The sequence below is a fragment of the Sminthopsis crassicaudata genome, chromosome 3 (genome assembly GCF_048593235.1).
Source record: "Sminthopsis crassicaudata isolate SCR6 chromosome 3, ASM4859323v1, whole genome shotgun sequence".
Taxonomy (NCBI): domain Eukaryota; kingdom Metazoa; phylum Chordata; class Mammalia; order Dasyuromorphia; family Dasyuridae; genus Sminthopsis; species Sminthopsis crassicaudata.
Genome location: NC_133619.1, coordinates 482,570,613 through 482,595,721, shown reverse-complemented (window position 1 = coordinate 482,595,721; position 25,109 = coordinate 482,570,613). Strand labels below are relative to the sequence as shown.

Genomic DNA, 25,109 nt, shown 5'->3' with positions numbered 1-25,109 from the left:
AAAAAAGGCTATACCCTTTATGGGGCTACATCAGCTTATGTTAAAATGTTAACTAGATGGTTTGTCTTATGAAGTCTTAACCCTGAATGACTGGAAATCCATAGCAAGGACATGTTTAGAACCTGGACAAAATCTGTTGTGGCTTGTGGAGTTTCATGAATTGTGTAAGATCCAAGTCAGATACAATTTGGAAACAGGAGTTATCACACAATTCACTTTTGAACAATTAGCTGGTGAAGGTTGGTATGGAGAGAATTCAGAACAGATTAATTATACCATGACAGTGTATGAGCAAATTGCTAAGGCTGCAATAAAAACTTGGGGTTCCCTCCCCTGACAGAAAGATTGGAGAGAGGCTTTAACTAAGATAGAGCAAGGTCCCAATGAACCTTTTGCGGATTTTGTGGGACGTCTGCAAACTGCTGTCAAAAGAACTATTGGAGAAAATGCAGCTACAGAAATAATGACCAGATATCTGGCTAAGGAAACTGCCAATGAGATTTGCAAAAGAATTATATGGGGATTAGACAAAGATGCTCCTTTAGAGGAGATCATAAGACAATGTGCTACAGTGGGAACAAATACTTTTTACACCCAGACTATGATGAACATGGAAAGACAGGGTCCCTCTTGGCAAAGGACTTCTAGAGAAATTCATTGATGTTTCCAATGTGGAAAACTTGGACATCTAAGAGCTCAATGTAGATATGGAGATAGAGTGGGAAGACAGGATGAGAGAAAACCTAAAACTCCACGTCCAAAATGTCACAAGGGTCTCCACTGGGCTTCAGAATGTAGATTGATCCAGGGAAATGAGAGGTGGAGCCCAGCTCCAAGAACTCAATCAAAAGATAGGTGGGGCATGATGGCAGCTGAGGTTACACCCAAAGAGCCTTTAGAAGGTCAGGACTTTGATTTGATCAACCAGCAGAAAAGCAATCATGTGGCACAAAGGGATTACCTGATAAGTCAGCCAAAAAGCAATCAGATAGCAGAAATGGATTACCCTTGGGGAGAATACAGGTCTTTTAAACCAAAAGGGCAGTGTCCAGTGCAAACAGCTCCAATGTAATTGCCAGATGATGAGAAGAGATTTAGAAAGTGGTAAATAGGAGGAAATTAGATAGGTTGACTGCTTGGGGGACAGGGTTTGCTTGTATTTCTTCAGATGGAGAAGGAATCAGATGGGTACCAACGAGTTGTATTCGTCTTGTCCATCAGAGAGAGACAGAAAAAGAGAAAGACCTCAAAACAAAGGAGAAAATCTAAGAAACATCTGACACTGAAAGAGCATGGCTAATAAGAAAACTGTTAAAGAACTTTAAAACAAGCAGGAATCACTGGATTTTCTAACACAAGATGAGACTAATGGACAATGGATATTTATAAATTCTCAATTTATGTTATTTGTTACATCACTTCTAGCATGTGTTATGTTACTATGTGTTTATGTAATTTATGTAATTATATGTAATACCTCCCATATTGATCAAGGTCATGACCACCCTATGTTCTAAATCAAAAGAAAGGGGGAGATGTTAGGATTACAAGGTGAGAACTCAAGTTGTCTGGACAGTTCTCTGGCTCAGAATTCACACCTTTAGTTCCGGCCTTTAGGGGGAGTTTACACCTTTGAACTTCTGAAAAGGAGTTTACACAACCTTTAAAAGGAGCAAGTTCATTGGTTGAAGTAATTTTCCTACAAGCCCCTGAGCTCTCACTACAATCCCTGCTAGGATAAAAGAGGAGGGCAGGAGGGCAAGGGAGTTAGTCAAGTCTGGGACAGAGTTGAGTCTGGACCATTACAGACCTGCACCTTAGAAAAATCACTTTAGTTGCTGAGAAAGGACTAGAGTGGGAAAGACTTGAGACAGTCAGATCCACTAACAGACTATTGGAAAAGTCCAAATGTGAAGTGATGAGGGCCAGTGAGAGGTGTTTTCAACAATCTTTTGTCTAGTTCACAGAGGGGGTCATGAGATGCCTGCTTCTCTTACCCTTTACTTCTCCATTAAAGATAATGTTACACATGATGATTAGTTTCTGTAGTACTACATTGGAACTGAGTCACAATCAAAGATGAAAGAAAACTCAGAGGTAAAAACGTCAACCAAACTGAGCTATACCTGAATGAAAATCTTTTTTTGAAATGCATATCCCATTATTGGACCAGAAACCCTTTGTTGGAAAGCCACTACTTCCAAGACATCCCATCCTGCATTTGAATGGCTCTAATTATTATTATGTTTTTCTTTGCATTAAACTTAAATTTGCCTATTTGCAATATCCAGCCACTATTTTGATTTCTGATTGCTGAGATCAAACAGAACAAGTCTAATAATTTATTACTTGAAGACAGTTATCATGTCCTCTATTAAGAATTGCCTTTTCCAGGTTAGTCTCAAAGCTCTTCATTTATCCAAGTTGACTCTCTCTGAACATTCTCCAGTTTGGCAATGTCCTTCTAAATTGAAACATCAGGAGTAAAGACAATTTTCCAGATGGATTCTAAGGAAGGATATAGTAGGACTATCACTTCATTATACATAAACACATGAATTAATTCAAGCAAAGACTACATTACTGATAAAATACAACATCCATTCCTACTAAAAACACTTGAGAGTATATGAATAAATGGACTATTCCTTAAAATAGTTAGGAGCTTATATTTAAAACCGTCAGTAAGCATCATATGTAATGGGGATAAACTGGAACCTTTCCCAGTAAAATCAGGAGTGAAACAAGTTTGCCCATTATCACCATTACTATTCAATATTGTATTAGAAAAGCTAGTTTTGGCAATAAGAGTCAAGAAAGAGATTAAAGGAATAAGTAAGTAATGAGGAAATCAAACTATCACTCTTTGCAGATGATATACTTAGAGAACCCCAGAGATTCTAATTAAAAAGTTATTAGAAATAATTCACAACTTTAGCAAAGTTGCTGGATACAAAATAAATCCACATAAATCCTCAGCATTTTTATACATCACCAACAAAATGCAACAGCAAGAGATACAAAGAGAAATTCCATTCAAAACAACTGTCGAGAGTATAAAATATTTGGGAATTCATCTATCAAAGAAAAGTCAGGAATTATATGAGCAAAATTACAAAACACTTTCCACAAAAATAAAGTCAGATTTAAATAATTGGAAAAACATTAAGTGCTCATGGATAGGCTGAGCGAATATAATAAAAATGAAAATACTCCTTAAACTAATCTATTTATTTAGTGCTATACCAATCAGACTCCCAAGAAACTATTTTAATAACCTAGAAAAAATAACAACGAAATTCATATGGAAGAATAAAAGGTTGGAAATTTCAAGGGAATTAATGAAAAAAAAAATCAGATGAAGGTGGTCTAGCTGTACCTGATCTAAAGCTATATTATAAAGCAGCAGTCACCAAAACTATTTGGTATTGGCTAAGAAAGACTAGTTGATCAGTGAAACAGGTTAGGTTCACAGGACAAAAAAGTGTACAACTACAGCAATCTAGTGTTTGACAAACCCAAAGATACCAACTTTTGGGATAAGAATTCATTATTTGAAAAAAACTGTTGGGAAAACTGGAAATTAGTATGGCAGAAATTAAATATGGACCCACACTTAACACCATATACCAAGATAAGATCAAGATGGGTCCATGATTTAGGCATAAAGAAATGAGTAGAACCAGAAGATCACTATACACTTCAACAATGATACTGTATGAAGATATATTCTGACTGAAGTAGATATCTTCAACATAAAGAAGATCTAATTCACTTCCAGTTGATCAGTGATGGACAGAAACAGCTACACTCAGAGAAGGAACACTGGGAATTGAATGTAAACTGTTTGCATTATTGTCTTTCTACTCAGGTTACTTATACCTTCGGAATCCAATTCTTACCGTGCAACAAGTGCATTTACACACATATATTGTATTTAGGTTATACTGAAACACATTTAATATGTATGGGATTGCCTGTCACCTAAGGGAGGGAATAGAGGGAGGGAGAGGAAAATTTGGAAAAATGAATACAAAGGATAACGTTGTAAAAAAAAAAAAAATTCCTCATGCATATGTACTGTCAAAAAAATTATAATTATAAAATTAATTAAAAAAAAAACAAAAAAAAAAAAACAAAGATTACATTACTTTTCCTGGCAATTACATTAGGTTGTTGAGTCATATTAACTGAACAGTCCACCTAAACTCTTCTAACAATTTAAATCACTTTTTCATTATGCCTGCATCCTCATGTTCTAATCTGAATTTTTAAATTCAAGTTTCATATTACATTAACCTACAAAATTTAATTTATTATTTAGTTCTATTTTCTTGCCTTTAAAGATTTTTTTTTTAATCAGAAGACTTGTCCTATGCACAGTATACTTTAAATTGCTTTTATTTCCTTTTCTGTAACACGGAAATCATAATATCTGTCTTGCCTATTTCACAAGATTTTGTGAGGATAAAATCACATGGTTAAGGTTTGAAAACTTCCAAATGTTATGTGAAGGTCAGGAGTTATTACCACATAAATAAAGAAGGGGAATTTATATTTAATCCTGGAGGCAAGAAAGAGCCACTAGAGTTTACTGAATAAGGAAGCATATATAGATCTGCTCCTTAGGAAGATCATTTTGATACTGGTTGAGTGGAGAAGGGACTGAAATGGGAATAGACTTGAAACAGTGATTCATTTCAAAAGACTACTGCAATAGTTCAGAAGTAAATTAATGAAGGCTTGCTTCAGTAGAGTGGCAATGTCACAAAGCAAGGGAATATGAGGTCATGAGAGATATTAGAAATAGTAGAATCAACAAGAATTTTGTAATAGTTTGGATATAAGAGGGGTGAGAGAGAAGAAAGATGACATCTATATTGTGAACTTAGGTGACTGAGATGATGGTGGTGCTCTCCACACAAGAAAGTTTGGAAGAGGGAGAATTTGGGGGAAAGGACAATACTGAGAATTATCATAGAGATAACTAAATCCACTAGAGTTGAAGAATGCATTAACTGAAATAGTACAAAGGGGAAAAAAAGCCTAGGACAGGACCTTGAGGGACATTCATGATTAGTTAGGGAGCCAAGATGAAGATCTACAAAAGGAGATTAAGAGTCCTGAGAGAGGTAAGAGAATTAGGAAATGGCATTATAGAAAATCAGAGAGAAAAGAATATCAACAAAAAGATAGTGATTGAAAATGTCAAAGACTACTTAGAGGTCATAGAAGATAAGGATTGAGAGAAGGCCATTAGCTTTGACAAATAAGAGTACTGGCAACTTTGGAGAGAGTAGTTTCAATTGAATAGAGAAATCAGAAGCTAAAGTATACAAAGTTAAGAAGAGACTGAAAGGAAAGTGTAGGCATCTACTGTAAATGGCCTTCTCAAAGAGTTTAACCAAAAAAGGGAGAAGAGTTATAGACAGGAGCTATCAAGGATAGATAGATCAAGAAAGGGATTTCTGAGGATGATAGAGAGGAGATTTGCTTCTAAATAGTATAAAAGTAGTCAGCAAACAGAGAGAAATTGAAGATGACTGAATAAAGATGAATAATACAGAGGGTAATCTGCTGGAGAACACAAGATGGATTAGGATCACTTGTGCTTGTAGTTTTTGCCCTGGCAAAGAAAAGAAATACATTTTCATGTGAGTAAGGTATGAAAGAGGAGATGGTGACTGATTATATCTATGATGCAAAATAAGGAAAGTAAGGTATGAAAGAGGAGATAGTGACTGATTATATCTATGATGCGAAATAAGGAGAAGGGAAGGAGCCTCAGCAAACAGCCTCATTGTTTTCAGTGAAATATGAGACAAGGTTCTCAAGCTAAGGGTAAGAGGAGTCAGAATGGGATGCTCAAATATTAAGTATTTGAGGAGAGATGAAAAGATCTGGTCTCATTTGTTTTCAGGTTATACTCCTTAACCATGATAGACTTTCTCTATCATGTTCTGGAAACCTCTCATCCTGAAAATCTGACCTAGCATTCATACTGAAAGTACTCTCTCCTCTGCCCTTGTGGTCTCTCCTTCCCATCAGATGGCTGTCTCCTAGAACCATTTGAGGACAGTGACTAAGCCAACTATATTTTATTCTTCCCCAGAAGCAGTCTTTTCACCATGAATGAGTATCTTGTCCCTTTATTTCCCTTCTCCCCCTTTCTTATCTTCCTTTTATATTATCTTCCCCTATTAGAATGCAAGCTCTTTGAAGGTAGTAACTATTTTTATATTTGTAAAAAATATGCTATATTTCTATTTGTATTCTCAGTGCTTAGAAAAATGCCTGGCATATAGTAAGTGCTTAATAAATGCGTGTTAAGTGAAAACCCATTGAAGTTAATGCAATAACAAAAAGGAAGGAATAAGAGAACTGCCTTGCTGAGGTGAGGGGTCCAGTTGAGATTATGTAACATAAAATTTATAGTAGATCCACTTAACATGGATTCATGATTTTCACCTTCTTTCTTTAATAGTACATGAGTAGGAACAAAGGCAAAGGATAGTGGTAATAATCCAAGCTGGATTTTAACAGTACATGATTAGTGATAGAACGCAAAGGACTTGAAAAGAGGACAATGGAGAATTTAATTCATCAAGTATTTAAGATGGGGAAGGAAGAAGAATGTAGCCAGCACATGGATATTGGACTAGAAAAGAACTGAGAGGTAAAGAAATTGAAGATGACAAAATAAATATGCTTAGGGGTGGTAAGGCAGAAGGAAAGGTATTATGAAAATAGATTATAATCAGATAAAGCAATTTTGGATTTCATAGAAATGGGATACTTGAGAATGGTGTGTATAGTTGGAGGTGGAGGAGAAATCATAGAAATTAGGATATTTGAGAAAGTATCAGTATGTTTGCCAACGTCCCCTAATATAAGGGCAGGAGTAGGGGAGCAAAGAAATACTATAAACCAGGCACTATAGTAATTAAGGAAGGACAGAGAATGGGCAGGTAGATAACAGCTAGAGACCATGATTTGATGATGTAGACTGAATGAATCTCAAAAGAAGAGACATTATGGAGTGACAATACTAGAGGGAGAAGCTAGGAGGTCTACTGCATAAGAACAATATACCACAATAAATCAGTATTACTGGCCTTCCATATTTGTAAGATCTGACACCTATTTCCCATTATAAATAAATTTGCCTCATGGTTTGAAAACACAGGGAAAATCCCTTTCTCAGAACTTACCCTTATATAAAAAAGATAAAATTGAGCTCAAAGAAATATTAAAACTGAGCTCCAGATTCTCTACTATGGTGACTGCATCAATAAAAGATACAGATCCCTATAAGGACTGCTTAACAGTCAGTCTGACTCTCTGTACAACAATTGTAAATATAACATTCAACATCATTGATCCACAATACTTTTGAATCTGCCACATTATTTGATGGCTATAATTATTTCATATAGAAGTATACAGAGATCATGAAAAGTTTTTTATTCTGACTCTTTATATGTACACAGTAATTCTATTCAAAATATATATATGATCTACTCAATTTTAAGTGTAGAGGCATTGAACTTAACATCAAATCATTATAGACAGAGCAGAAAGAAGTTCAAAAACAAGTGAGTATTAACATTACCATTTCAAATGTAACTTAAACTTGTAAAAAAGCTATGAGTAATATGGAATCATGCTTCAATGAACCAAAAAATGAAAAAAAATTCAAAGTACACGTAATAATATATTTAGATTTCATCACAGCATTATGATGACTCAATGTAATTAAATTCAATAGTTGAGTAAATACCTACTCTATGAAGGGAATATAAAGAGCTAAACATTTACTTACACTCTCACCTAGGGAATAGAAATAGATACTGTAATAAAAAACAAACAAACAAATAAAATTTAAGAAATGAGCTTAAGAATACTATATAACATTTGCGGGAATGAGGTGGCCGAGTGGTTAAGAATACTATATAACATTTCAAATGAGGCAGAATAGGTAGGGAGTCTTAAAAGTTAAGAGCAACTTTTGTTGTTGTTTTTCTCATGATTTTTCCCTTCTGTTCTGATTTTTCTTTCCCAACATGACATTAAAAATTGATTGTATATACATAACCTACTAATTAGTTTGCTGGATTTTGGGGGGAGAAGAAAAGAATGGGAAGGAGAAAAAAACTGGAACTCAAATTCTTACAAAAATGAATGCTGAAAACCATCTTGTAATCAGAAAAATGATATATCATTAAAATAAAATAATTAATTAAAAAATAAATCAAACCAACCAATTAAAAAACAAACAAACCCGAATTTATAGTTTTAAGAGAAATACTTTGGATACTGAAAGCATAAATGACTGGTCCATACACAGTATGTATCACACACATAGTAGGTATCAGAGTTAGTACTTAAACCTAGGCCTGATGTAGAAAATAAACATAACTAACCTATAATTAGTTTTGGTTACAATTATAATTTTTGTTTTATTATAATGAACATTTTTTAAAAAGTCATAAAGACAAGAAAAACTTGCACTAATAGAAATTATAATTACTTTGTACAGTATTACAGACTTTCCAGTAGTTTTATAACTATTTAAAGTACTACTATCTATAAAAATTTGTATACTATACTCTGGATCAAAGCTGTTTCAACAAAACAAACATGCTAAATAACTTCTTAGCATTATAATATATTCCAGAATTCAACATTTATCAACACTAAATTATCTAAATATCTTTTTTCCCAAATAAACATTATAGATAATATGTCCTTAGAGCTTTCTGGCAAATGTATATCCACAAAGGTACTTAGAAAATTTGAATTTATATCCTGAGTATAAAAAACTAACTGATATCATTTTAAAGCTAAACAAAGCTACTAGTGAAAGAAGTAAGTTTTAGGATTAGATTTGGATTTTCAGAACAATGATATAATGGAGATAACAACAGCAAAAGGAATATCAATTAACTGGGTGAATGAGCTATTCAGGATATGATCCCAGGACACCGCCTACTGTCCAAATTAGAAACAGCAATTCTGAAAAGGGAAATCTTCACTCTTAATGAAAAATGGCAAAAGGAATAAAGAAAAGAATATAGCAAAATAGCATCAGATGGAGTATTTTCACAAGTGAAATTTTGGAGGAACAATATGGTTGGATTTTTTTTAAAGTCTGGTTTCCATATTGATTTCCCTAAGAATCTATGCTGCCATACAAATGTCAAATAAAAATAAAAACAAACGAGCATTCTTCACTAAGTAAAGGTATTAAATTGAGTTCCTGTAATCCTTTTACATAAAATCTTAATACATCTGTTATAAGTTATCAATCAAAATCTAAATGATAAATTGAAAAATCGTTCTTTTTTCACCTGGTTTTCCTTCTATCAATATTTAGGCCTTAGAAGTCACAAATTTAAAGGGAGAATAGACATTAAAGGTAACCTAATCTAACCCCCTAATTTCACAGATAAGGAAACTGAGACTAAGAGAAGTTAAGATTTTCCAGGACCACTCACAATTATTAAATGACAGAGAAATAATATGAATCCAAATTCCCTTGCTCCAATCCTGGTTTTTTTTTTTTTTTAATTGTACTAGCCTACCACCCATTCTTCTGAGTTACGATGAATTTCATTTAAGTGGCTCTTCAACATTTTAAAATTTTATGTGAAAAGCACAATGTTTACAAATAGGGATAATTAGATAACATCTCTTTCCAGTAGAAATTCATGTAAGACATTTTCTAGAATAATGGAAATACCTTTGCAAGTATACTTCTCTCTATTATGCTTACTGGATGTAAATTATCAAAGAAGAATAGAAATTTCCTCTGCTGCCAGATCTTTCACATGATCTTACATGATCTGACACAGTGTAGAAGTCATATTATTGAAAACATTATAAGAAAACATTTTGCTCAATCAAAAGACATTTGGGGTTAAGTGATTTGTCCAGGGTCACACAACTAGGAAGTGTCAAATATCTGAGGCTGTATTTAAACCCTGATACTCCTAACTTCAGGACAGGTGTAATATCCCCTGTGCCATCTAACTGCCCCAATAAAATCTTTGTAGGCAAAAAACAAGCCTAATGGGATATTGTAATCTTTATACCTTTCAGTCACTTGTATAACATTATATGTTATAAAATAGTTTCCAAACATAGGATGTTAGAAAATATTATTTCCAAAACCCTATTTCCTTCTCAATATTCTCATCAAATGTCTTGTTTGTAGATTAATCTTATATACATTTCCCAGAGATGGGAAAACAGAAACATAGCTCAATAGTTATTTATATATTCCTGAGTATTTTTTGGGAAGTCAAAGATAACCAACAAGTAAATGAAATGATACAAGCCTATCCACATAATGTCAAATGGCCTTCCGAAAGGTGTCCGGAACACTGAATACACCCCATGTAGAGAATGTGTGGGAGAAAATAAATGTCATCTCACCTAACAGATAAATTGAAATATCAATTTCTACTGTGGTCCCTATTACATTTAGGCTTGTAAATAAGTAACAATAATTCACACTTATGTTGTGTCTTAAGGTGTATGTTTTCTTCATAATATGATGACAAAATAAATAAGTAAAGTGAACCACCTTGCTAATTTTGCTCTTCCAGAAAGGCAAATATGATCGATGTCTCATTAAATCATTCATTTCCATTTGTTCAGTTCTGAATTTTTGTGAATTATTTTCATTTACTTTTTTTTTTTTAACTTCTTTTTGTATTTGTCCAATTGAATTTGTAAATGACTTGTTTTGTTCTAATGGAATTTTTTTCCATCTGGGAGTTGTTTTCTTTTTCTGTTTCACAAATTCTGTTTTTCTGGGAGTTGTTTTCTTTTTCCATTTTGTCAAATCTATCTTTTAATGCGTTATATACCTTTTCCAAACTCTCTTACACAGCTTTCATTTCCTCCCCCCATTTTTCTTCTAGCACTCTTTTAAGATCCTTTTTAATTTCTTCCAGGAGAGCCTTGTGTGATGGGGACCAGGTTATATCACATTTTGGGCTTCATCTGGAGACAATCTGCCTTTAATGTCCTCAGGGTTTGATAGGTCTGCTTTTAGGGCAGGAGAGGTTTTCCAAGTTTTCCAAGCTTCCTAAGCTTCCTCTACATGCAGTAGCTTCCTATATAAGCAGCCCCAGCTGTGCTAGGGCAGTGCTGATTCACTACTGGTGCTGGGTGGGCATGGCCAGGTTGCATGAGATTCTGGTTTAAGGGTCCAATATTTACCTTTTGTGTTTATGTTGGATGTTTTCTAATTTCTCTGCTGATCCACTGGCTTATAGCCAGGGCAGAGTACCCAGCACCGTGGTAGATTCCTCCCTGTAGATTCTCTGCCATGTGGAGTCTACAACACCCCATGGAGTCTGCACTGCCCCGGAACTCTGGGTTGGCGTTTGTGCTCAGCTGCTTATGCTTGACTGCCTCCCTCCTGTTCCCAATTGAAACAGACCTTTTTGGTCTGTTTCTTCCCCATAGATTATCTATCATGTGGAATCATGAATGCATGAATCAGATGGTTCAATCAAAACCATCTGATTGAAACAGACCTTTTCTGGTGATCTTCGAAATTATCTTCTGCTGGTAATTTGTTGCACTCCCAATATTTGTGAGTTCTGCCAGCCCAGAGCAAAATTCAGAGGGTTGTAAGACAAGGTCAGAAAAAATGTGTATAGTCTCTGCCATCTTGGCTTCACCCTCCACAGCAGATATGATTGAATAGTAATTAATATTTATTACATTTTATGATACTGCCATAAATTCAGAAAACTCACCTCTCTGCACGAATGGCACCACTATAATAAGGATGATCCCAAGGCATCAATGTCTACAATAAAAAATTCAACTTTTCAATACTGTGTAAAAACCAAACACCTTTATTATTTGCAGCTTCAGTAACTTAATTTATTACCTGTACCTCAAACTGAGAAGGAAACCCCTACTTCTAGCATATCTGCTTCTATCAAAGGTAATTGAGTACAAAACAACCTAGGTTTTCATTGTTGGAATCATTATGCATTCTATATATTCAATCACTTGCCAAATATGATTTAATAGTGGAATCAGGAAGCCTTGACTTCAACTCAAACTTCAAACTCACATTTACCTTCATAATCTTGGGTAAGTCATTCTTTCTGCCTCAGTTTCCTCATCTGCAAAATGGGGATAATAATAGCACCCATTTTCCAGGGTTATTGTGAAGATAAAAATGAGATATTTGCGCATGCTTTGCAAACTTTAAAGTATTATATAAATACTAACTGTAATTAAATCTTGCCATTTTTACTTCATAATATTTTTTACTATCAACAATCCTGGTGCATATTCTCATCAACTCTTCCCTAAACTACTGCAATAGCCTTTAAATTGTTTTGTTATTTTTTCATACCTGCCTGCCTACTTCCATCCATCCTCCAAAAAGATGCCACAGATATTCATAAATAACATAGGTTTAACCATGTCATTTTCCTACTCGTGAACTCTAAGGCTCCCAATCATCTTTAGGACCAAATCTAAGCAAATCTGTTTAGCTCTTAAAGCCTCTTATCATTTGCCCCCCCCAATCTATTCCCTTTGCCTCTTCAGCCCATTCACAGCAGCTTTATTACTCCTCTCCTGCTCCCTACTTCCCATGCCTTTGAGCTGACCTTCTCCCAGGACTAGAAGGGGCTTCCACTTTACTTCTGTCTTTTGAAATCCTTTGTTTCCTTCAAATGTCTCCTAGAGCAACTCCTCTTACAGGGGTTAGGGAATGCCTTTCCCAACCCCTCCCTCCTCCTAAGGAATCAGTAACCTCCCAATGAGAACTTAACTTGTAATTACTTTGTATGTTCACCTGTCAGCCTTTTGAAGTTAAGAATTGTTTAATTTTGTGAATGTATTTCTATCATACAACAGGCACTTCATAAATGCTTCCCAACTGATTACCTGATTAAACTTAGTAAATTCATAATGAGAATGCAAATCTGTTATACATAGATTTTATATAAACCATACACAGGATAGTAACTGAATCTACTCACTTTAATATCAATATTATAAGAATTAATAATACCTTATTAATTTTTATAAATAATTAAAAGAAAAAATATACTTAAAAGCAATTCAATTTTCTTGAAAATATTATGAGATACAACATTATCAGAATACATTGGCTGGGACCTTGTAGACTATCTCGTTAACTATCTTAATTAATTATCAATAAATATCTTCATTAAAAGGAAACTGAAGTCCCTCCACGTTTGAAGAAAACCCAGGCACATAGTCTACCAACTTTGATTCAGGGAACAGGCTTGAAACAGATCATTATCTTCTAGTACTAGAAGCATAGCTATATCTGAGAACATTTAGAAAAAGCTACATGTATCTTACAATTAATGATCTACTTATAGTAGCAAATAAATGAATATAGTCAAATTTTGAGTGAACTAAATTGAGCAAACTAAAAAGTTTTCAAAAGAGAAAAAAAAATAATCCTGCATAGGCAATCTTTGAATACTTCTCATTCCCAGGAGCTAAAATTTTATGAAATTACATAAGAAGGAAAATATCTTGGAACCAATCTACCAAAGCAAGTTCATTACTTATATCAACTCACTACAAAATACTTCATAAAGAAATAAAAAACAAAACAAAATTGTGTAAAAATTACAAAAATAAAAATGTAAATATATTTTATAAAGATAAAAATATAAATAAAAATAAAAGATAACAATAAAAACAGTTTAAGAATGCCATGGATAGAGGCACCTAGGTCACCACTCTTCAGGAGCTTTATTAATCATTACCAAACTCAAATGTTAACCATCAGATTACTTATTTTGATTGACTTTCCATTCTTATCAATAAAGCTTATATAATCATAAAAACACTTACTGAATTTTGAGGATTTAGTTTCATTTTCATTTCTTTCATCATTTCAAAATCTTTTACAGTTCTGTAAAGCAATTTTATCATGAATATTTATTAGGACAAGATTTAAGTAACTGTTCAAGGAAACAATACTATTGCAAATACTTTCAAATAACCCCAAAGACTGAACTCTCTACAAATTAATATACCTATGCAATTCTTCTCCATTCTCTCCTATTCCTCCTTTCCTAAAAATCATCTTTTCAGACTATAAAAGTACAAATATTAAAATAAGAATTACAGAAATATGAAATCATGGATAAGTCATCTTTACACCATTCCTTTTTGCTTTACCTAAAAAAAAAAAAAAAAAAAAAAAAAGGCAACAGACCAAACACATTTTAAAAATAAATTTTAGGGGGCAGCTAGGTGGCGCAGTGGATAGAGCACCAGCCCTGAATTCAGGAGGACCCGAGTTCAAATCTGGTCTCAGACACTTAACACTTCCTAGCTGTGTAACCCTGGGCAAATCACTTAACCCCAGCTGCAGGAAAATAAATAAATAAATAAAATTTAATTGATGAAATTCAAATGATATAACAAAAAAGATCATGATTTAGAAATTAAGCTATGATTTTTCCTCTTAAATCACCAGAAGGATTCCAAATGTGTGATGGTTAAGAATGTTCAATATTTTCGGAATTCTAAGTCCCAGAAGAATCAAATGATTTTCTTGAATATAACTCGAAATTACAAAGGGCCTACCTAATTTATAATCTATAGCTACACATACATATGATTAGAAGAAAAATATTTAGTCATTAATAAAATAAAAAATAGGATGACTTTTTAAATGAAAGCAAAAGTAACACAACCTCTTTGCTGTATGAGAAAGGGATTCAGGGTGGGTTAATATACAAGGTAATATTACCTTATGTTCAATAAAAGCATTGAATTCAATAATTCACTGAAATTAATCCAAAATATAAGACAAGTAGCTCTAAGTACTATAATCTAGTAAAGGGAATCAGAGGTCTCAAAGAAACTGGTAATAAGCTGCTCTTATCAAAAAAGAGGGTAAAAGGTGAATACCATTAAAAATGAAACAGAAAATATTATCTTCCTCTATGATAAACCATAATGTATCCAACATGGATTTACAGTTCCTCAAGAAATGTACACTGAGATTCAGGCCAATTCCAAGGGTCTTACGATGAAAAGAACCATCAGCATCCAGAGAGAGGACTGGGGGGGGGGGGAGGGGAGAGAATGAGTGTGGATCACAATATAGTATTTTCACTTTTGTTGTTGTTTGCTTGCATTTTGTCTTCTTTCTCATTTTTCCCCTTTTTAATGTAACTTTTCTTGTGTAGCATGTTAATTGTAGAAGTATGTATAAAAGAAGTGCACATATTTAACATATATTAGATTACTTGCCAACTAGGAGAGGGAGAAAAAATTTTGGAACACAAAGTTTTGCATGGATAAATGTCAAAAACTCTCTATGCATATGTTGTGAAAATAAAAAGTTTAAGAAGGCTGTAAAATAATACTATCAAAATGACTTTGCACAAATTAAACTCTCTTCAGGCCTCAGTTTGTTTCAATAGTAAAATAAGAGAACTGGACTAAAGAATCTGTACAGGTCTTCCCAATTCCAAATCCTACAAAAATCTGTAACATCATGAACAGTAATTATTTTAATAAATCATCAAAGAGAACTAAATGTAGGGTGATTGAAGATGCAGTGCGGTGCAATGGATGGACAAGAATGCTGGACTTAGATTCATAAAAACCTTAGCTTAGATGTTATCATTTATGTAATTTAGTGTCCATGGGCCTCAGTTTTCTCATCTGTAAAATGTGAGGTTGGCTTTGATAATTTTAAAGAACCTTTCCAGCTTTATAATCTATGATCCTATAGAATTTATGATCCAGTAATTTAGGACATATAAAAAGAAATACTTTTATACAAAATAAATAGTAACTACAACAAACTATAGACTAGAAATAAAGTTTACTTTTGGTAAATATTTATTGAGCACTTACCAAGTAAAGAGTACACTGTGTAAGGCAATCCAAAAGCAAAACTCATGAAAATTCATGATAATATATCCATAATGGGTTACTAAAAAAACTATGAATTTGAGAACATTTCTAAATTTTAATATGCAGAAGGGCAGCCATTCCCCATAGTTGCTTTGGAATTCAAAGGATATAATTCATATTTTTTTCTTTTGCTATAAATTAAACATTTTATAATAATTAAGTACATATGCACTTTGCAAAGTGAAATAAAAACTAACCTTTCAGAAAGTTTTTCGGACAATTTCTCAAGGAACTCTGTTACAATCTCTGGGGAAAAAAAGACTTAGTTATAGAAAAATGATTAACCCACTAAAATGAATATAAGCTGATCACTATGAATTTCTACAAATTAAGATAATGCTCCAGGAATAGGGACAACAGTATAGCAAAATTAATGGCTTCTTACCATCTTTAAAGAATTATTTCATTGTCAGGTATTCAACTCCTATACTACTTAGCAGGTAGGTGGTACAGTGGATAGTGTTGGGCCTATAGTCAGGAAGACTAGTCTTTCCAAGTTCAAATTTTGACCCTGGGCAAGTCACTTAACCCTATTTGTTTCAGTTCCTTCATTTGTAAAATGAGCTAGAGAGGGAACTGGCAAATTAATCTAGAATCTCTGCCAAGAAAAACCCAAATGGGGTCAACAGAGTCAATCTAACTGAAAATGATTGAACAACAGCAACAAATTAATTAGCACTTAAGTTTTGCTAACTGAATTTAATTGAGGTGATCACTACACATACTACTGTAGGCAAGAATCCCTTAGAAAAAAAAAAAAACAAAAACCCGGAGTCACCCTTGTAGTCAATAAAAGACCAAGAAAAGTACTTAAGTATAATCTCAAAAATAAATGATATCCATTCAAATCCAAGGCAAACCATTCTACATCACAGTAATACAAGTTTATACTCCAAACACTGATGTCAAAGAAGACAAAGCTGATCAGTTCTAGGAAGACCTATAACATCTTCTAGAAATAATACCAAAAAAAGAGATATCACATTAATCATAGAGGCTTGGAATGATAACATAGGAAATCAAAAGATCTTTGGAATATCAGGCACATTTGGCCTTGAAGAAATCATAGCAAAGGCCAATAGAATTGTATCAAGAGAACAAGCACTCTTTCAACAAACCCAAAAAGCCACTTAATTTATGCACATCACCAAATGGTCAATACAGAAATCAGATTGATTAAATACTTTATAGCTAAAGGTGAAGAAACTCTATAAAATCAGTTAAAATAATATCTATAGGGGCAGCTAGGTGGTGCAGTAGATAGAGCACCAGCCCTGAAGTCAGGAGGACCTGAGCTAAAATCTGGCATCAGACACTTATTGCCTCCTAACTATGTGACCCTGGGCAAGTCACTTAACCCCAATTACCTCAGCAAAACAAACATAAATAAAATAAAATAAAGTACCTAGACTGACAGATCATGAGGTTTCAAAATTCAGCCTTAAATTGACAAAAGTAGAAAAAACCATCAGACCAAACCTTATAGGTCTGACCTAAATAATATCTCTTATGAATATGAAGTGGAAGTGATGAATAGATATAAATAATTAGATCTGGGAGAGTACTTGAAGAACTATGGAAAGAGTTTGGCAATATTGTACGGCAGGCAACAACAAAAACATTCCAACAGAAAAGAGCAAAAAAGCATCAAGTCTGCAACATTCAGCCCTCCTTAAACCCAACTTTCATAGCCACACATTACCATAGCTTTGTATATGGGTTTCTGTCAGCAGGGTGACATCTCTGTTTCTTAGTATGCTATTCAGATTTGCCATAGCTTTCTTTCCAAGAAGCAAGATGTGTTTAATTTCATGGATTCTGTTGATATCTGACCTAAAAATATAAATTCTGACACTATTTCCATTTCTTTCCCCTCTATTTGGCAGGAAGTGATGAGACCAATTGTCAAGGTCTTAGTTCTTTTGATGTTAAGCTTCAAAGACAGTTTGTTTACTCTTAACTTTTCTTAACTCTCAACCATGAGAGTGGTATTACTTGCATATCTGATATTGTTGCTATTATTTCTATGAGCAACCTTAATTCTAGCTTTTTGTTTCATCCAATCTGGCATCTCTAATGACATATTCTGTAATGTAAGGGCTGCAAGATAGCACAGTATATATCGAGTACTAGCCCTCAAATCAAGAAGACTCAACTTCCTGAGATCAAATCTAGCTTCAGATAGAAGCTAAGTAGTGAGTAAATAAAAATAATTGAAAAAACCAAAATGGCAAACTTTCCAGTATCTGTGCCAAGAAAACCCAGATAAAATCACGAAGACTTGGATATGACTGAAATACAATTATGTATGTAAACTAAATAAAGTGACAATATAGAGCTTTGTCATACTCCTTTCCCAATCTTAAACCAATCATTTGTCCCATGTTCAGTTCTAACTGAAGCTTCTTGGCCTGCATACACATTCCTCAACATACAAAATAATCTAGTGTTGCCATCTCTTTGAAAACTTGCCACATTTTGTTGAAATTCACAATCAAAGGCTTTGGTGAAGTCAATAAAGCAGTAGTGGATGTTTTTTCTGGAATTGCCTTGCTTTCTCCATATTTCAGCAAATGTTAGCAATAAGGTCTCTAATTCCTCTGCCTCTCTGAAAACCAGCCTACACTTCTGGTTATTTTTCATTCACATACTGCTGAAGCTTAACTTGCAGAGTCTTAAGCATAACCTTGTGGGTATGTGAAATGAGTAATTTTTTTCTAATCCATTGGCCACTGCTAAATTTTCCGAATTATATGATACTTTAACAACATCATCTTTTAGAGTTTTTAATAACCCCAGCTGAATTTCATCACCTCCATTAGCCTTATTATTACCAATGCTTCCTAAAGGCCACTTAATTTCATTCTCTAGCATATCTGGCTCTAGATCATTAGCCATATGACTGATGATGGTTATTAGTGATATTAAGATCTTTTTTTACCCAGTTCTGTGTATGTATATATATATATATATATATATATATATATTTTTTTTTTTTTTTTGAGGCTGGGGTAAAGTGACTTGCCCAGGGTCACATAGCTAGAAAGTGTTAAGTGTCTGAGACCAGATTTGAACTCGGGTCCTCCTGAATTCAAGGCTGGTGGTCTATCCACTGTGCCACCTAGCTGCCCCCAGTTCTGTATATTCTTACCACATCTTCTTAATCTCTTCTACTTCTGTTAAGTCCCTATCATTTTTGCATGAAACAATCCCTTGGTATTTCTATTTTTCTTTTAGAGATCTCTAGTCTTTCCCATTCTATGTCTTCTTCTATTTCTTTTCATTCTTACTGAAGAAAACCTTATCTCTCTATGCTATTCTCTGGAATTCTGCCTTCAGTTGATTATGCCTTTCCCTTTCTCTTTTTTCTTTCCTCAGCTATTTATAAAGCCTTATAAGACAGACATCTTACTTTCTTGGATTTTTTTTTTGGGGGGTGTTACCTCCTATACGAGACTACCACCTCTTTTCATAGTTCTTCAGGTACTCTACCAGTATCTGAACATAAGTGTATATATTCATCACTTCCACTTCATTTTCATAAGAGATGTTATTTAGGTCATATCTTTAAGGTCTTGTCTGATATTTTCCCCTATTTTCTTCAATTTAAGTCTGAATTTTGCAATAAGAAGCTCACAATATGAGCTAAAATCAGCTTCAGTTATTGTTTTAAATGGCTTTATAGAGCTTCTCCATTTTTGGCTGAAAAATATTTAATTAATCTAATTTCTGTATTGATCATCTGGTGATATATGTATATATGTATGTGTGTGTGTGGAGTGGTCTTTTGGGTTGTTGAAAAAGAGTCCTTGTTATCTTGACAAAACTCTATTCGTCTTTGCCATGATTCCTTTTGTGCTTCAAGGTCAAACTTGCCAGTTATTCCAATAGTCTTTTGATTTCCTGCTTTAGCATCCAATCCCCTATGATAAATGTGGTATCTTTATTTGGTGTTATTTCTGGATGTTACAGATCTTTATAGAACTGATCAACTATTGCAAAGGCAAACTGTTTAACATCATAGTAATAAAAGTCTATGCTTCAACCACTGATGTTAAAATCATTTATAGCTTTGAAAAAAAAAAAAAATCCCCAAACATAGCATAGTACTCAACCATAATATATTATAGAAAACTGCCATTGAGGAAATTCCCTCCACAGATACAACTTAGCAATCACCTCTAATTTAAGTCTTAAGAGTGTTTTATGAGGGATTGAGAGGCCTAAATAACTAAGTCACAATTATATATAAGAGAAAGGGTTTGAGTACTTTCTGATTCCAATGTAGGCTCTTGAACCACTACTCCCTGATGACTCAACAAGTATTTAAAAATTTTTTTAATAATAACTTTTTTTTTTTTTTTTTTTTTGCTGAGGCAATTGGGTTTAAGTTACTTGCCCAGAGTCAAATAGCTAGGAAGTGTTAAGTGTCTGAGGCCATATTTGAACTCGGAGCCTCCTGACTTCAGGGCTGGTGCTCTATCCACTGTGCCATCTAAGCCACCCCTAATAATAGCTTTTTATTTTCACAATACATGCAAAGATAGTTTTCAACATTCATCCTTACATCAAATATTCAAATAATTATAATGATCTTTTTAGAGGTATAACATTTTATTAATAAATTATAGTTGTTATAACCCAAATTTCCATTTTTATGAGTGGGTAAAAATGAGTAAGAAAATTATAAATGATTAAACTTGAGTATGTAAGAATTTTTTTTTTTTTGAGACAGAAAAAACAGTGGGAGACAAAAGAATCTACATTTTTAATTTGTTTCAAGAAGTGGCATGGTAGAGTTCATCATGAGTCTGATCCAACTTCCAATTTTATGCATATGTTTTGAAAATAAAAAGCTTTATTAAAAAAAAAAGTTAGAGTCTGATTTATACACAACTAGTACAGCAAGATGAAAGACCTCTCAAAAACCAAAATGTAGGTGAGGGGAATTTCTTTATGAATAATAAAGCAAAATCTTAAAAAAGAAAAATCAAAGTCAGTCATCAAGCATTTATATCATTGTGCTAAGTGCTAGAATGCAAAGAAAGAAAAAGACAAAAATAGACTGTGCCCTCAAGGAGCTTACACACTAATAGAGGAGACAACATGTAAATAAATAGGACAAATTAAAAAATTAAAGTCTGAAAAAGACTATATTTTTAAAACACAAGACATTATAGTCTTCACTTCTGTATGATTTTATTGGCTGCTGTTATAGGAATTCTTTAATTCTGGATATGATTTTAAAACTTTTTACAATGGATTTGTGTGTTTTTTGCCTCGGCAAAATATGTAATTGTCAAAAAGATTTTATCTTTTGCAATAACACTACATTCACCAAAAAGTTAGGGGTAAATAGATCAAAAAGTAATTGGAAACTAAATAATCTCATCTTAAAGAATAATTGGGTGAAACAGCAAATTATAGACACAATTAATAATTTCACTCAAGATAATGACAATGATGAGACATCATACCAAAATTTGTGGGATGCAGCTAAAACACTAATAATGGGAAATTTTATATCCTTGGAGGCTTACTTGAATAAAACAGAGAAAAAGAAGACCAATGAATTGGGCTTGCAACTTAAAAAGCTACAAAAAGACCAAATTAAAACCCCCCAATCAAATACTAATCTTGAAATTCTAAAATTAAAAGGAGAAATTAATAATATTGAAAGTAAAATTACTACTGAACTAACAAATAAAACTAAGAGTTGATTTTATGAAAAAAAAAAAAAAAAAAAAAACAATAAAACAGATAAACCTTTGGTAAATCTAATTAGAAAAAGGAGAGAGAAAAATCAAATTGTTAGTCTTAAAAATGAAAAGGGGGAACTATCCACCAATGAAGAGGAAATTAGAGAAATAATAAGGAATTACTTTGCCCAACTTTATGCCAATAAATTTGATAACCTAAGTGAAATGGAGGACTACCTCCAAAAGTATAGGCTTTCCAGATTAACAAAGGAGGAAGTAAATTGCTTAAATAATCCCATTTCAGAAAAAAGAAATAAAGCAAGCTATTAATCAACTCCCTAAGAAAAAATCTCTAGGACCAGATAGATTTACAGGTGAATTCTACCAAACATTCAAAGAAAAATTAGCTCCAATGTTATATAAACTATTTGAAAAAATAGGGAATGAAGGAGTCCTACCAAATTCCTTTTATGACATAGACATGATACTGATACCCAAACCAGGTAGGTTGAAAACGGAGAAAGAAAACTATAGACCAATCTCCCTAATGAATATTGATGCTAAAATCTTAAATAAGATATTAGCAAAAAGACTCCAGAAAATCATCCCCAGGATAATACATCATGATCAAGTAGGATTTATATCAGGAATGCAGGGCTGATTCAATATTAGGAAAACTATCAGCATAATTTTATGGCCATATTAATAATCAAATTAACAAAAATCATATTATCATCTCAATAGATGCAGAAAAAGCATTTGATAAAATCCAACATCCATTCCTATTAAAAACACTGGAGAGTATAGAAATAAATGGACTTTTCCTTAAGATAATAAGTAGCATCTATTTAAAACCATCAATAAGCATCATATGTAATGGAGAAAGATTGCAACCATTCCTATGAAGATCAGGGGTGAAACAAGGTTGTCCACTATCACCATTACTATTCAATATTGTATTAGAAACGCTAGCTTTGTAGAAACTGGAAGTTGAATGGATGTCCATCAATTGGAGAATGGTTGGGTAAATTGTGGTATATGAAGGTTATGGAATATTATTGCTCTGTAAGAAATGACCAGCAGGAGGAATACAGAGAGGCTTGGAGAGACTTAAATCAACTGTTGCTGAGTGAAATGAGCAGAACCAGAAGATCACTATACACTTCAACAACAATACTGTATGAGGATGTATTCTGATGGAAGTGGAAATCTTCAACATAAAGAAGATCCAACTCACTTCCAGTTGATCAATGATGGACAGAAATAACTATACCCAGAGAAGGAACACTGGGAAGCGAATGTAAATTGTTAGCACTACTGTCTATCTACCCAGGTTACTTATACCTTCAGAAGCTAATAATTAATGTGCAAAAAGAAAATGGTATTTACACACATATATTGTATCTAGGTTATATTGTAACACATGTAAAATGTATGGGATTACCTGCCATCGGGGGGAGGGAGTGGAGGGAGGGAGGGGATAATTTGGAGAAAATGAATAAAAAAAAAAAAAAAAAAAAGAAAAAGAAACGCTAGCTTTGGCAATAAGAGTGGAGAAAGAGATTAAAAGAATTAGAGTAGGTAATGAGGAAACCAAATTATAACCATAAAGAACCCCAGAGATTCTAATAAAAAGCTATTAGAAATAATCCACACCTTTAGCAAAGTTGCAGGATATAAGATAAATCCACATAAATCATCAGCATTCTTATATGTCACTAACAAAGTCCAACAGTTAGTTACAGAGAGAAATTATATCCCAAAGAAATCTTAAAGAAGGGAAAGGGACCTGTATGTGCAGCCCTCTTTGTGGTGGCCAAAAACTGGAAACTACATGGATGCCCATCAATTGGAGATTGGCTGAATAAATTGTGGTATATGAATATTATGGAATATTATTGTTCTGTAAGAAATGACCAACAGGATGATTTCAGAAAGGCCTGGAGAGACTTACATGAACTGATGCTGAGTGAAATGAGCAGGACCAGGAGATCATTATATACTTCAACAACAATACTGTATGATGATCAATTCTGATGGACATGGCCCTCTCTAACAATGAGATGAACCAAATCAGTTCCAATAGAGCAGTAATGAACTGAATACACTCAGCGAAAGAACTCTAGGAGATGACTATGAACCACTACATAGAATTTCCAATCCCTCTAATTTTGTCCGCCTGCATTTTGGATTTCCTTCACAGGCTAAATGTACACTATTTCAAAGTCCGATTGTTTTTGTTCAGCAAAACAACTTTTTGGTCATGTATACATATATTTAATTTATACTCTAACATATTTAACATGTATTAGTCGACCTGCCATCTGGGGGGGGGGAGGAAGGGAAAATTGGAACAAATGGTTTAGCAATTGTCAATGTTGTAAAATTACCCATGCAAATATCTGGTAAATAAAAACTATTATTTAAAAAAAAAAAAAAAAAGATTTCATCTTTTTTTTTTTTTAATCTAGATAATATTTGCTTCTGATTTTTAAATTGTCCTCTCTTTTTATCCAAGTTAAATGAGACACTGAAAATTCTAGATTTGAGGATTAAGCAAAAGATCCCTGGGCTTCTTGGTCTTCAACATTAAGACAGAATTCCTCATGCATAACTGACTCTCTATAACTATAAAAACTGTCCCAAATGAACTTTTAACATTTAATCACTCAAAGGAAAAGTTACATTAATGGCCATGGAAGGGAGAATAGTTGAACAAGTTGTGGTAATGAATATAATGGAATACTATCATATTGTCAAAAACTGATGAAGGGGAGGATTTCAGAGAAACCTAGAAAAAAATGAACTGAGTAAAGTGAGCAGAAGCAGAAAGAATTTTTACAATAATATGATTGTAAGGAAAAATTTTAAGAGACTTAAGAACTCTGATGAAAGCAGTCACCAACCATGATTACAAAGGACTCAGGATGAAGTAGGCTACCCACTTTACTGTTACAGAAGTGATGAATTCATAGTACAGATGTAGACTTTTTTTTTTTCCCCCAATAAGGGGGAGGAAAGAGAAAAATGTAGAAGTACAGAATAAAAAAGATTAATTGCGCATGGGCCCATTTGAAAGTGAATAGCATAAATCTATAGAAGATGACGTTTACATCATTTTATATTTTCCTCCAATAATATTCTGGGACAAGGAAGAAAGACAGAAAAAGAAAGCGATGAAAATAACTCAAGTTTGGACTAGATAAAAGAAGGTCTTAGGGGTATCATTAAAAATGCCTAACCCAAAACATGTTCAGCCTAGGTTGGAAGCAAGACTTTTGTTTGGTTTTTAGAGCTATAAACAGACAACAATGTTCCATGAGCACTAACTGATCGAGATTTAGCATAGTTATACAGAATTGTGACCAGACACAAAGTTAACCTACCAATTAGTGACATACAGAATTAACACCAAGCTACATAGTAATTAAATATAACTTACAAACAGTT

The 25,109-nt window shown here is 33.4% G+C and overlaps 1 protein-coding gene across 2 annotated transcripts in view; it reads right to left on the bottom strand.

Moving 5' to 3' along the window:
* The window catches only part of MIPEP (mitochondrial intermediate peptidase), a 171,279-nt gene that overhangs the window by 123,526 nt on the left and 22,644 nt on the right, over positions 1–25,109 (bottom strand). For both annotated transcript variants that reach the window (XM_074303654.1, XM_074303655.1), the window contains exons 8-10: positions 16,158–16,206; positions 13,876–13,936; positions 11,775–11,827 (exon numbers count right to left, since the gene is read on the bottom strand). In XM_074303654.1, the coding sequence (XP_074159755.1) occupies positions 11,775–11,827; positions 13,876–13,936; positions 16,158–16,206 (163 nt within the window). The remainder of the gene's footprint in view (positions 1–11,774; positions 11,828–13,875; positions 13,937–16,157; positions 16,207–25,109) is intronic.